This window comes from Salvelinus alpinus, chromosome 4 (genome assembly GCF_045679555.1).
Source record: "Salvelinus alpinus chromosome 4, SLU_Salpinus.1, whole genome shotgun sequence".
Lineage (NCBI taxonomy): Eukaryota > Metazoa > Chordata > Actinopteri > Salmoniformes > Salmonidae > Salvelinus > Salvelinus alpinus.
The window spans coordinates 100,783,213-100,797,780 of record NC_092089.1 but is presented as its reverse complement, the minus strand read 5'-3'; the positions used below and the strand labels follow the sequence as shown (position 1 = coordinate 100,797,780).

At 44.9% G+C, this 14,568-nt stretch overlaps 1 protein-coding gene across 1 annotated transcript; it reads right to left on the bottom strand.

Annotated features, from left to right (window-relative positions):
- Positions 1-1,993: 1,993 nt before the first annotated feature.
- LOC139574834 (putative nuclease HARBI1) lies at positions 1,994-5,072 on the bottom strand. The gene is made up of 9 exons (XM_071399779.1): positions 4,941-5,072; positions 4,789-4,850; positions 4,620-4,706; positions 4,249-4,532; positions 4,134-4,169; positions 3,481-4,035; positions 3,296-3,411; positions 3,088-3,199; positions 1,994-2,993 (listed from the first exon to the last, which is right to left on the bottom strand). Exons 6-9 carry the CDS (start codon positions 3,950-3,952, stop codon positions 2,623-2,625), a joined length of 1,071 nt encoding a protein of 356 aa, XP_071255880.1. The 5' UTR covers positions 3,953-4,035; positions 4,134-4,169; positions 4,249-4,532; positions 4,620-4,706; positions 4,789-4,850; positions 4,941-5,072; the 3' UTR covers positions 1,994-2,622.
- Positions 5,073-14,568: the final 9,496 nt, after the last annotated feature.

Here is a 14,568-nt window from a genome sequence, read left to right as displayed (position 1 = left end):
GTCACCTCCGTAGTTGATCTCTCTACCCCATGTCACCTCCGTAGCTGACCTCTCTACCCCATGTCACCTCCGTAGCTGACCTCTCTACCCCATGTCACCTCCGTAGCTGACCTCTCTACCCCATGTCACCTCCGTAGCTGACCTCTCTACCCCATGTCACCTCCGTAGCTGACCTCTCTACCCCATGTCACCTCCGTAGCTGACCTCTCTACCCCATGTCACCTCCGTAGCTGATCTCTCTACCCCATGTCTCTCCATAGCTGACCTCTCTACCCCATGTCACCTCCATAGCTGACCTCTCTACCCCATGTCACCTCCATAGCTGATCTCTCTACCCCATGTCACCTCCGTAGCTGATCTCTCTACCCCATGCACCTCCGTAGCTGATCTCTCTACCCCATGTCACCTCCATAGCTGATCTCTCTACCCCATGTCACCTCCGTAGCTGACCTGTCTACCCCATGTCACCTCCGTAGCTGATCTCTCTACCCCATGTCTCTCCATAGCTGACCTCTCTACCCCATGTCACCTCCATAGCTGACCTCTCTACCCCATGTCTCTCCATAGCTGACCTCTCTACCCCATGTCACCTCCATAGCTGATCTCTCTACCCCATGTCACCTCCGTAGCTCGGGGTGGACGGGGTTAATGATATGCTTGAGAAATAGAACAACGGGTGTATTTGTATAGTCAGCCCACTGTTCCCTGTACCTCAGACAGGCAGACCCTGTTGCTCCCTGTACCTCAGACAGGCGGACCCTGTTGTTCCCTGTACCTCAGACAGGCCGACCCTGTTGTTCCCTGTACCTCAGACAGGCCGACCCTGTTGTTCCCTGTACCTCAGACAGGCAGACCCTGTTGTTCCCTGTACCTCAGACCCTGTTGTTCCCTGTACCTCAGACCCTGCTGTTCCCTGTACCTCAGACCCTGCTGTTCCCTGTACCTCAGACAGGCCGACCCTGTTGATCCTTGTACCTCTGTGCTATTTTTCTATTGTGTGAAAAGTGGAAGCATTTGATTGTTTAACGAGTCTTTAATTTAAAAGAGAGTCAAGAAGGAGACATGGCAGGTGTGCGTGCCTGGGGGCCGGCCTGTGTGGTGTGATTGGCAAGGTCCTCTCTAGCCCAGCTCCACTCCACCGCACCGGGGGTCTCTAGTGAAGGAACGCGTGCCGTTTATCCTAATGAACCATGATTTGTTGTTGGAGATCGTTCTCAGAAGGTAAGGTAGGTCTGTTCACGGTCCAATTAACGAATTAGGCTACTCGGGTTGGGTAATTAGGCACACCTGCACTCAATCTTTAATGCAAACCATTAAAACAGCAAATTAACACCTTGAATATTCAAATCATAAAACAACATTCAGTGAAAACTTAAATGGAAATTAATTTAATCCAGTTGAAGGAAAATAGTTTATGTTTATTTATTTTTATTTCACCTTTATTTAACCAGGTAGGCTGGTTGAGAACAAGTTCTCATTTACAACTGCGACCGGGGGCCTGTTGCACAAAACTAGGATAAGGGATTAAGCCAGGATATCTTGGTGATCCTGGCTCAATTGATCCGTAATCCGGTTGCACTAAAGATGGATAGGGGGCAGGAGGATATGTTATGGTATAAATTACCATGGAGATTTATTCTGTGGAGCTAGCCTGCTCCAGACCAGGCTAAATTCCAGGATCTATTTAATCTCATCCCTAATGTCAGTCAGCAGTCACCACAAATGGAAACCAATAGTTATTTCACTGCTCACTATACATTGTTATCACATATAACTAGACCCACTGTTATTATTTAAACGTTTGTGATCATTAATTTCAATGATTTTGGATAAAAAATGATTTTTAGATGATGTTGCTATCATTAGATAATTTACAGTTTCCCATAGACTATAAGGCTATATATAAAATGATAGAATATTAGGGCCACAGAGGGGAAAAAAACACAAGTCATAATATTGTAACCAGTTGTTTTAAAGGAGGACAGTTGTTAAAATGACAGATGTGGGGCATTTCGTGAAATTGTACTTCAGTATGGTTTCATAAACAAAGACATGCTGATGTGCCAGAATATTAAGTATCACATTGTCATAAGTATCAAAACTGTAAAAACAATATGTAGCTTTTCTGCAGAAAGAACCAGCCTCATAAATTTATGACTTTATCCTTTTTCTTCAGTGTGGCCCTAGTACTCTGTCATATAAACAAATACACATTCCATATGAATATAAAAACACAATGTGTAACATTATGTTCCTTTATTGAATAAGGACAAAACAAAGCAGGTAAACCATCAGCTCCTTTCGAAACTGAAGTCACAGTGACTCTACAAGATGGAAAGCACAGAATCCAAGCATATTATACAAAATGATACATACACATTCAAAGGTCTGTATATAACACACCCTGCATGTCTGCACACTAAAATAAATGCAGGACAAATCCATACACATCAACTGAACAGACAAATGAATGGATGCAGTAGCCTCCCTGCAGCCTTGTATTACACACAGTATACCGCACAAACATCATAAGAGGCCAAATTCGTCAAAAAACGAACCCAAAAAAAAACAAATTCCTCTGCCACCGCAGGACATATTTAACCAAAATTGAAAGCACACATACTAACTAAAATAATTCAACACATATTGGTCCCTCAGCAGCCGACCACTGTCGTCATCAGGGAAGATTGCCGGATTGTCCCAGTCCATGGCTGGTGGCACTCTGGGGGCCCTCTCCTTCCTCAGGCAGGCCACATTGTGGAGGACAGCACAAGCCACAGTAATATCACATGCCCTAACAGGGCTGACCCTTAATTTGTGAAGGCAGTGAAAGCGTGCCTTCAGGAGGCCAAAGGTCATTTCAACTCTGGCCCTGGTCCTGGCATGGGCATGGTTGTAGGCCTGCTGTGCTTCCTGGGGGTCTGTGAAAGGTGTCAGGAGAAAAGGCTGGCAGCCATACCCCCTGTCTCCCAGCAACACACCAGAGAATTCACCTGTCAACACAAAATCTCATCATTACTACCTCATAAACACAGTGATATTCTTGACACAGCCATGATGGTTATAAATAGGGGTTGTGTGGCTTACCTTGTGATAGGCACTGATAGATTTCAGAGGCCCGAAAGATTCTGGAGTCATGGACTGAGCCAGGCCATTTTGCCACAACATTGCTGATCACACAGTCAGCATTGCAGACCATCTGAAATCATAAGATGAGGAATATTACACCAATCAATGCACATCACTGGCAATGCAGAGTGTTCGTCAATGGACAATATCAAAAAGTTATGTTCACCTGAACATTAATGCTGTGAAAGGATTTCCTATTCACAAAATCGGCCTCATGGGCACCTGAGGGGGCTTTTATCCTTATGTGTGTGCAGTCCACTGCACCAATGACATTGGGGAAACCTGTCACACAAAGTAATGAGTATCCTACTATGTGTTAACAGTTGTCCTGTAATTTGTAGATCCTCTTACCTGCAATCCTATAGAACTCCTCTTTGATGTCACAGAGTCTTCTGTGGCCAGGGAAGGAGATGAAGACATCTGCTAATGCTTTGATAGCCAGACACACACTCCTTATTGTGCGGCAAATTGTGGCCTTGTTCAGCTGTTCTGCATCCCCCACTGAGTACAGGAAGGCTCCACTAGCAAAAAAGCGCAAGGCCACACAAACCATTTGCTCCACACTCAGTGCATGGCTCCGTGCAGTGCGGTGCTTAATCCTGGGACCCAGTAGTCTGCATAGATACCTGATGCCATCTGCAGAAAACCTGTATCTTTCATATAGATGGTCATCAGGGAAGGCCAGTGGGTCCAACCGGTCCCTGAAGACCCTTTCTCGCCTGAAGGCTCTCCTCAGCACAAGTGCTTCTTCATCCACCACATCTCGCACGAATGGGCATGCCATTGTCAGAGCAGAAAGGAACACACAATTTTGGGCCTTCATATAGGCTAGTGGCCACACCTGGTGCTGGGGGGGTGGGCAAAAGAGGGCGATGCCTTATAACGATGACTTGGTTGTACTGATTGCTGGGAAAATAAAAAAAACCTTAGAAAGATGCCACCGTCCTGTGTGCTCACAATAAGAGCTCATATGTCATGGCTCACTTGACTTTACGAGAATATACCTAATTTTTATTTTGAGCTGTGTCATCTTCTTGGAGCTGGGGGAGGAAAGAAAAATAATGATTAATACATTTGTGTTACAGTTAGCATACAGTGTACATTGAAGGCATATCTCACCTCCCTCTCAAGTTTTTTTATTTCAAGGTCCAGTTTCCTAATTGTCCTCTTTTTTATTTCGGACTCCAGTGCAAGATTTTCCATCTTTTTCTTCTTGTACTGAATGTCTATGTCTGCCAGTTCTATTTGGCGCCGGAGGTGGTTGCCATACAACTTTCTGATAGCTTGTGAGCTCTGTGAACACAATACAATTAGCGCAGCTGGAATTTGGCAGGATGTGGTGTCCTTTTATTAATACGCACTATGTTGCCAGGCTGGTTTTCCCACTGTATAGCATCTGGGTCCTGTAAAAGAAATTAGATTTTTTGATTTTGATGAGGACTCCTCACCATTGTAGAGTAAATAGTACTTTCACAGTCTTAACATGATACCTCATGCCTTCTGGAATCCAGAGAGATGGTCTCCTCCTCATCATCGTCTCCATCATGTGCTGTTGCTGCTGCACTGGGGCCTTCACCCTATCACATTTAATCGGATTCATATTGAAGCTAGTAGACAAGACATGCCAGGCCTACAGTATGCCTTTGATGGAGTACTCACTGGATCAGCATCGTCTGGTGCTTGTGCTGGTGGCTCTAACAGGAACACAGTGCTGCCAGACACTGCAAGGCAATAGGTAAACCAAAGTCAGACAGTCCAAATTGATTCAATATGAATGTGGTTGTATCCCATGTAGAGATGGAAGGACATACCTTGAATGAAGCGGGTGGCATCTTGGGAGGAACCTATGCTCGTCTCTTTCCCCCCAGGGATCCCCTCTAAGACGGGCCTGCCTTTATTTAGCTCCAAGGCCATGTCCTCTACTGGGGTAAGGTCAGCCTTTGGTGAATATGGTTAAATATTAGTCAGGGACCATACCATTCTGCAGAATGTTCTTGTATTTGATTTTGACCTGCTGCCATGTCCGTTTTGGCCCGTTCATGTTTAATCTACACACACACACACACACACACACACACACATTTAATGGAGTCACACTGCAAAAAATTACTTGGTATTTTTGTCTTGTTTTCAGTAAAAATATCAAAAAATGTATCATAGCTTTATACAGTGTGATGGAGTTACTTTACACAATTTCACACATATCTGCAGTGCATTTCAATTAAAAATTTAACCGTTTCATAATTACAGTACAACTGCATTTTTGGAGATGTGAATTAAATATTTGAATTGTAATTGTGATGTTTCAGCGGAGCGGTGAGTGTGTAATTGTGCACTACTTACGCATTCAGGCGGTCTGCAATACTTTGCCACGCTTTTTCTCTTTGCTTTATCACTGTGGCGGTGTTGCCTTTCTTCTTAATTATATCTTTTACCTCCTCGTATGCCTCCATGAGGATTTGTGCTTCCGACGGGGAAAAGTACGCGGCTCTAGTTGCCATGGTAAATCAGTTAATCTGTGATCTGTGGCGGGGTCTATTTGAGTGAGCCGTGAGCGCGCACCTATCCAGGATTGGTTTCACCTGGCTTAATGAATCCGTGTCTGCTCATCCTGGCTTGGTCTTTGTGCAACCAATTAAGCCTGGACGCACATGTTTTGGCTTCATTGAGCTCAGCTGAGTCATTTATCCCGGATGTCTTAATTCTACTTTTGTGCAACAGGCCCCTGGCCAAGAATAAAGCAAAACAGTGGGACACAAACAACAACACAGAGTTACACATGGAATAAACAAACATACAGTCAATAATACAATATAAAAATAAGTCTATAGACAGTGTGTGCAAATGGCATGAGGAGGAAAGGCAATAAATAGGCCGTAGTAGCAAAGTAATTACAATTTAGCAAATTAACACTGGAGTGACAGATGAGCAGATGCTGATGGGAAGATGATGATGTGCAAGCAGAGATACTGGTGTGCAAAAGAGCAAAAAAGTGAATAAAAACAATATGGGGATGAGGTGGTCTATTTACAGATGGACTATGTACAGCTACAGCGATCTGTCTCTCTGTCTCTCTGTCTCTCTGTCTCTCTATCTCTGTCTCTGTCTCTCTATCTCTCTGTCTCTGTCTCTCTATCTCTCTGTGTCTCTGTCTCTCTGTCTCTCTGTCTCTCTGTCTCTCTGTCTCTCTGTCTCTCTGTCTCTCTGTCTCTCTGTCTCTCTGTGTCTCTGTCTCTCTGTGTCTCTGTGTCTCTGTCTCTGTCTCTCTGTGTCTCTGTCTCTGTCTCTCTGTGTCTCTGTCTCTGTCTCTCTGTGTCTCTGTCTCTGTCTCTGTCTCTGTCTCTGTCTCTGTCTCTCTCTCTGTCTCTCATGTAAGGAGTGGGATCATAATGAAGTCAGCCTATTGAATCATAAGATTAGTTGAATCATCTAACACATTTCAAGAGGAATGTGCTGATGATTTAACGTTTTTAAGTACATTTCATTTGATTCTCTTATTTAAATGCACTTTTCTCTCTAGTGTAATCTGATCTTGAATTGACGCATGAGAATAGCATGCTATTCACCCGCTATTCATTTGGGGTGACATGATGATCAATGCTTGACTAATGTTTTGACAAAATGAAAAATATTCTCACTCATCCATAAAAATGTTCTCATGTAGACCGGCCTACCCTCCCTGTATCTGCCAGCTGCTTGGTAGAGCACACGTGTCCAGCGCCGGCACAACGAAATTATGTGCATCTTTCCCCACCAGTGGTGTTTCCACTGAATCATGTCGCAGATAAAGAGGAGTGCGTGATGAGGTAGTGCACATAAAATGTACTTTTTTTTTTGCTTCAAGAAAAACTTTTTTTTTTTTAAATACAGAAATCTGGTCTGTATGATGCAAGATTTCTGTATTTTTTGAAAGTTTACATATCTTGAAAACTTGATCGCTGACATGCAAAACATTTGAGGGCTATGTCAACAATGGACTAATGAAATACCAAACTAAAGTTTTTGGGTGGAGTTTACCTTTAAGTTTTCATTAACCGAATGAACATCGTAGCCTTATTTAAACTGAGTGGTTTCCGTAGTCGTAGTGGGAGAACCACACACCGTGTCATCGTGTGACCAAGTTTACATCCATATCAATATTTGCACACAAAGGCATTTCCACTGCCATTTCTCGCATAATTAATTTTACCAACACAAAAAGATCCCACCATGTTTAATGAATAAATTATCTGTCAGCATTTATAAAAACGTACTGAAACTTTCCAGCTGTCCATTATTACATGTTTTTATATGGTATTACTTTACTAGCATAAAAACTGTGGATGGAAACGGGGTTATTGTGCATCATTCCGTACCATTGCTAGTTGACCTTTCTTTCCTCTGTCTCGTTCCTGCGGTCGTTCCTGAGGATCGCTAGCTATATAGTGGACCATATCAGGCCGATGTATTACCGGTCGTTCCTGAGGATCGCTAGCTATATAGTGGACCATATCAGGCCGATGTATTACCGGTCGTTCCTGAGGATCGCTAGCTATATAGTGGACCATATCAGGCCGATGTATTACCGGTCGTTCCTGAGGATCGCTAGCTATATAGTGGACCATATCAGGCCGATGTATTACCGGTCGTTCCTGAGGATCGCTAGCTATATAGTGGACCATATCGGGCTAATGTTTTACCGGTCGTTCCTGAGGATCGCTAGCTATATAGTGGACCATATCAGGCCGATGTATTACCGGTCGTTCCTGAGGATCGCTAGCTATATAGTGGACCATATCGGGCTAATGTTTTACCGGTCGTTCCTGAGGATCGCTAGCTATATAGTGGACCATATCGGGCTAATGTATTACCGGTCGTTCCTGAGGATCGCTAGCTATATAGTGGACCATATCAGGCCGATGTATTACCGGTCGTTCCTGAGGATCGCTAGCTATATAGTGGACCATATCGGGCTAATGTTTTACCGGTCCTTCCTGAGGATCGCTAGCTATATAGTGGACCATATCGGGACGATGTTTTACCGGTCGTTCCTGAGGATCGCTAGCTATATAGTGGACCATATCGGGCTAATGTTTTACCGGTCGTTCCTGAGGATCGCTAGCTATATAGTGGACCATATCAGGCCGATGTATTACCGGTCGTTCCTGAGGATCGCTAGCTATATAGTGGACCATATCGGGCTAATGTTTTACCGGTCGTTCCTGAGGATCGCTAGCTATATAGTGGACCATATCGGGCCGATGTTTTACCGGTCGTTCCTGAGGATCGCTAGCTATATAGTGGACCATATCGGGCTAATGTATTACCGGTCATTCCTGAGGATCGCTAGCTATATAGTGGACCATATCGGGCTAATGTATTACCGGTCGTTCCTGAGGATCGCTAGCTATATAGTGGACCATATCGGGCCGATGTTTTACCGGTCGTTCCTGAGGATCGCTAGCTATATAGTGGACCATATCGGGCTAATGTTTTACCGGTCGTTCCTGAGGATCGCTAGCTATATAGTGGACCATATCGGGCTAATGTTTTACCGGTCGTTCCTGAGGATCGCTAGCTATATAGTGGACCATATCGGGCTAATGTATTACCGGTCGTTCCTGAGGATCGCTAGCTATATAGTGGACCATATCGGGCTAATGTATTACCAGTCGTGCGATAATCTGGGACATGAAGCCTATTGGAATCCTTATGGAACACACATAGCAAGTCTCAACCTGAAACCTGGAACACGGTTCACAGTGATTGGACCATTGTCATCACAGTTCGATGATTAGTGAGGATCAGGGTATATTTATAGGACTACTGTTTAACCCCTATTACAGATCCATGAATATTGAGGATCAGGGTAGATTTATAGGACTACTGTTTAACCCCTATTACAGCTCCATGATTAGTGAGGATCAGGGTAGATTTACAGGACTACTGTTTAACCCCTATTACAGCTCCATGATTAGTGAGGATCAGGGTAGATTTATAGGACTACTGTTTAACCCCTATTACAGTCCCATGAATATTGAGGATCAGGGTAGATTTATAGGACTACTGTTTAACCCCTATTACAGCTCCATGATTAGTGAGGATCAGGGTAGATTTACAGGACTACTGTTTAACCCCTATTACAGCTCCATGATTAGTGAGGATCAGGGTAGATTTATAGGACTACTGTTTAACCCCTATTACAGTTCCATGAATATTGAGGATCAGGGTAGATTTATAGGACTACTGTTTAACCCCTATTACAGTTCCATGATTAGTGAGGATCAGGGTAGATTTATAGGACTACTGTTTAACCCCTATTACAGTTCCGTCATTAGTGAGGATCAGGGTAGATTTATAGGACTACTGTTTAACCCCTATTACAGCTCCATGATTAGTGAGGATCAGGGTAGATTTATAGGACTACTGTTTAACCCCTATTACAGTTCCATGAATATTGAGGATCAGGGTAGATTTATAGGACTACTGTTTAACCCCTATTACAGTTCCATGATTAGTGAGGATCAGGGTAGATTTACAGGACTACTGTTTAACCCCTATTACAGTTCCATGATTAGTGAGGATCAGGGTATATTTACAGGACTACTGTTTAACCCCTATCACAGTTCCATGATTAGTGAGGATCAGGGTAGATTTATAGGACTACTGTTTAACCCCTATTACAGTTCCATGATTAGTGAGGATCAGGGTAGATTTACAGGACTACTGTTTAACCCCTATTACAGTTCCATGATTAGTGAGGATCAGGGTATATTTACAGGACTACTGTTTAACCCCTATTACAGTTCCATGATTAGTGAGGATCAGGGTAGATTTATAGGACTACTGTTTAACCCCTATTACAGCTCCATGATTAGTGAGGATCAGGGTAGATTTACAGGACTACTGTTTAACCCCTATTACAGCTCCATGATTAGTGAGGATCAGGGTAGATTTATAGGACTACTGTTTAACCCCTATTACAGTTCCATGAATATTGAGGATCAGGGTAGATTTATAGGACTACTGTTTAACCCCTATTACAGTTCCATGATTAGTGAGGATCAGGGTAGATTTATAGGACTACTGTTTAACCCCTATTACAGTTCCGTGATTAGTGAGGATCAGGGTAGATTTATAGGACTACTGTTTAACCCCTATTACAGCTCCATGATTAGTGAGGATCAGGGTAGATTTATAGGACTACTGTTTAACCCCTATTACAGTTCCATGAATATTGAGGATCAGGGTAGATTTATAGGACTACTGTTTAACCCCTATTACAGTTCCATGATTAGTGAGGATCAGGGTAGATTTACAGGACTACTGTTTAACCCCTATTACAGCTCCACGATTAGTGAGGATCAGGGTAGATTTATAGGACTACTGTTTAACCCCTATTACAGTTCCATGATTAGTGAGGATCAGGGTAGATTTATAGGACTACTGTTTAACCCCTATTACAGTTCCATGATTAGTGAGGATCAGGGTAGATTTATAGGACTACTGTTTAACCCCTATTACAGTTCCATGATTAGTGAGGATCAGGGTAGATTTATAGGACTACTGTTTAACCCCAATTACAGTTCCATGATTAGTGAGGATCAGGGTAGATTTACAGGACTACTGTTTAACCCCTATTACAGCTCCATGATTAGTGAGGATCAGGGTAGATTTATAGGACTACTGTTTAACCCCTATTACAGTTTTCTCACCTTCCAATATTTAATGGATTGAACAATTGAACATGTCAACTTTTAGGATGAATCAAACCACTGTACTTTTGATTCACCAATATATTTCATGTGTAAAGGCTCTCCGAAACGTACATTTTTTAAATTTTTATTCTTATTTTTAAATACTTTCCCTAAACAACGTGGAGTCAATGCCTAAAACTGGACAACTTCCTAATGTGAGGTTTGGGAAACACGGATGAATATCTAATTCTGACGTGGGACAGAGCTGATAACCAGCGTTTTGGATTAGTTAAATAATCTATGTCTCAATTTAAAGTAGGTAAAGACATAATTAATTAATTAAACCTGCGTTTTAGAAAGATATATTATTAAGAGTAATAGTACATTCAAAGCGTTCCACTAAAAGACAAATTTAAGGCCTTTAATTTAAGATCAACCCTGAATGTTCAAATCTTCACGGTGAGGTGGTCTGGTGGTCTGGCCGTGGTCTGGTGGTCTGGCCGTGGTCTGGTGGTCTGGCCGTGGTCTGGTGGTCTGGCCGTGGTCTGGTGGTCTGGCCGTGGTCTGGTGGTCTGGCCGTGGTCTGGTGGTCTGGCCGTGGTCTGGTGGTCTGGCCGTGGTCTGGTGGTCTGGCCGTGGTCTGGTGGTCTGGTGGTCTGGCCGTGGTCTGGTGGTCTGGCCGTGGTCTGGTGGTCTGGCCGTGGTCTGGTGGTCTGGCCGTGGTCTGGTGGTCTGGTGGTCTGGCCGTGGTCTGGTGGTCTGGCCGTGGTCTGGTGGTCTGGCCGTGGTCTGGTGGTCTGGCCGTGGTCTGGTGGTCTGGCCGTGGTCTGGTGGTCTGGCCGTGGTCTGGTGGTCTGGTGGTCTGGCCGTGGTCTGGCCCGTGGTCTGGTGGTCTGGCCCGTGGTCTGGTGGTCTGGCCGTGGTCTGGTGGTCTGGTGGTCTGGCCCGTGGTCTGGTGGTCTGGCCGTGGTCTGGTGGTCTGGTGGTCTGGCCGTGGTCTGGTGGTCTGGCCGTGGCCTGGTGGTCTGGTGGTCTGGCCGTGGTCTGGTGGTTTGGTGGTCTGGCCGTGGCCTGGTGGTCTGGCCGTGGACTGGTGGTCTGGCCGTGGTCTGGTGGTTTGGCCGTGGCCTGGTGGTCTGGTGGTCTGGTGGTCTGGCCGTGGTCTGGTGGTCTGGTGGTCTGGCCGTGGACTGGTGGTCTGGTGGTCTGGCCGTGGCCTGGTGGTCTGGCCGTGGTCTGGTGGTCTGGCCGTGGTCTGGTGGTCTGGTGGTCTGGCCGTGGTCTGGTGGTTTGGCCGTGGCCTGGTGGTCTGGCCGTGGTCTGGTGGTCTGGCCGTGGTCTGGTGGTCTGGCCGTGGTCTGGTGGTCTGGTGGTCTGGCCGTGGTCTGGTGGTCTGGTGGTCTGGCCGTGGTCTGGTGGTCTGGCGGTGGTCTGCGGGTTGTGAAGGCAATGGAGAGAGTTATGACGTGTCACTGTGTGTTCATAGCTAAACTAAGTGAACACTTCAAGTTAGCCAGAGATATTCTGAAACAAGGGCCACAGGGGTGTCTGATCTGTTGCGATCTGCAAGGGGTTGTGGGTGGCGTTGGCGTTGTCTGTGTGTCTGTGTGTCTGTGTCTCTGTGTGTGTCTCTGTGTCTCTGTGGTGTCTGTCTCTCTCTGTGTGTGTGTGTCTCTGTGGTGTGTCTGTCTCCCTCTCTCTCTCTGTGTGTGTGCGTGTGTCTCTGTGGTGTGTCTGTCTCTCTCTGTGTGTGTGTGTCTCTGTGGTGTGTCTGTCTCCCTCTCTCTCTCTGTGTGTGTGCGTGTGTCTCTGTGGTGTGTCTGTCTCTCTCTGTGTGTGTGTGTCTCTGTGGTGTGTCTGTCTCTCTCTCTCTGTGTGTGTGTGTGTGTCTGTGTCTCTATGTCTCTGTGGTGTGTCTGTCTCTCTCTGTGTGTGTGTGTCTGTCTCTCTCTCTCTGTGTGTGTGTGTGTGTGTGTGTCTGTGTCTCTATGTCTCTGTGGTGTGTCTGTCTCTCTCTGTGTGTGTGTGTCTCTGTGGTGTGTCTGTCTCTCTCTCTGTGTGTGTGTGTGTGTGTGTGTGTGTGTGTGTGTGTGTGTGTGTGTGTGTGTGTGTGTGTGTGTGTGTGTGTGTGTGTGTGCGCGCAGGGCAACTCAGCTTGCACAGCAGACAGAGGTAAACATGTTTACTTTTAAACAACTTTGAGACAAAAAAACCCCATTAATCTCCAGCAGAAACACATCCTAAAGCTGTTGTGTTTTCCTGAGATCTATTTAACTAATTATCTGAATACAGATTCAAAACACAATGGTTCTTCTTCTATCCAGGAAATATTTAGGAACCAAAAACGCCTCTTAATATACACTTCTGTTCTGTAAAATACACTACACATTAAACACATTACACACATGCCTGTTTATATACCGCTCTGTATAACTCTAAACACGTCTCTAATATATGACAATGGAGTTGGAGAGAGAGACACACGGTTGGAAGTCAGTTAACTAAGGAGTCAGGCTTCTATTGTCCCACACCAGCATATGGCAGATAGAGGGACCGCAGCTAGAACTAGCCCACCCTCAAACACACCACAATGACAGAGACGCTGTAGCTGTCAGGGAATACAATACACACGGGAGAATACAAAAGAATAGATATACTTGAATTAAAATTTGATGGCTGTTTGGCTACTTCCAGGATAAATAATGTATATATTATCCAAAGACTGGACATATGATTATGTAGCATGACTTTGTAGATCAGTGCAGTGTGATTCTGAAACATTTAAACACAATTGGTTATATCTCTAAATATTTTTCTATGTATAAATGTAGTACTGTATGTCTTTTACAGGCCTGCGGGAGCTATTAAGAGAGCTATTGACTCAGTTGAAGCGTAATGACTTTCACCTGTCATTTCACTACATGCCACTAGATGGCGCCAACACAGCATCCCTGCATCAGCTCCTCTGATCACTGAGGAAACGATCTCTGAATATTCAACTCCATGAGGTTTATGTTTTCAATCAACTCCTTATCAAAACTGTTATTCAATACAAATCATGTCATGCTTCAAACCATTTTACATGATTATTGTGTGAGAGATTGGTGATTCTGTCCCGGTAGACAAAGAATGAGCGCGTTCCAAGTGGCCCCTTATTTCCTCTCTAGTATACTGCTTTTGACCAGGGCCCTTTAGGCTGTAGTCAACAGTAGTGCACTCTTTAGGGAATAGGGTGCCATTTGGGACTCAACCCTGGGTCTGAAAGGCATTCAGCAGGAGACGATGACAAACAGATACAGCCATTTGTTGACAAACAGATACAGCCATTTGTTGTGAGGAGGATACAGAAGTGTGGGTTGTTGTGACTATACAGAACTGTGTGTGTGTGTGTGTGTGTGTGTGAGACAGATAAAGCTGTACCATCATCAAGTCCTCTTCAATTCATGGGATTATTCTCGACATGCCGAGCTGCTTGTCAGACACCATCCTATCTCTGAGTTCCAAATGACACCCTATTCCATATATATAGTGCTTTTGACCAGGGCCCTTAAGGGATTTGTACAATCTCTGACAAACAGGGAGGACGGGGGAATCTCTAACAGCGTGTGGAGCTGACGGGTCCTCTGAAGGAGACAGGAGAGGACGGGGGAATCTCTAACAGCGTGTGGAGCTGACGGGTCCTCTGAAGGAGAGAGGAGAGGACGGGGGAATCTCTAACAGCGTGTGGAGCTGACGGGTCCTCTGAAGGAGAGAGGAGAGGACG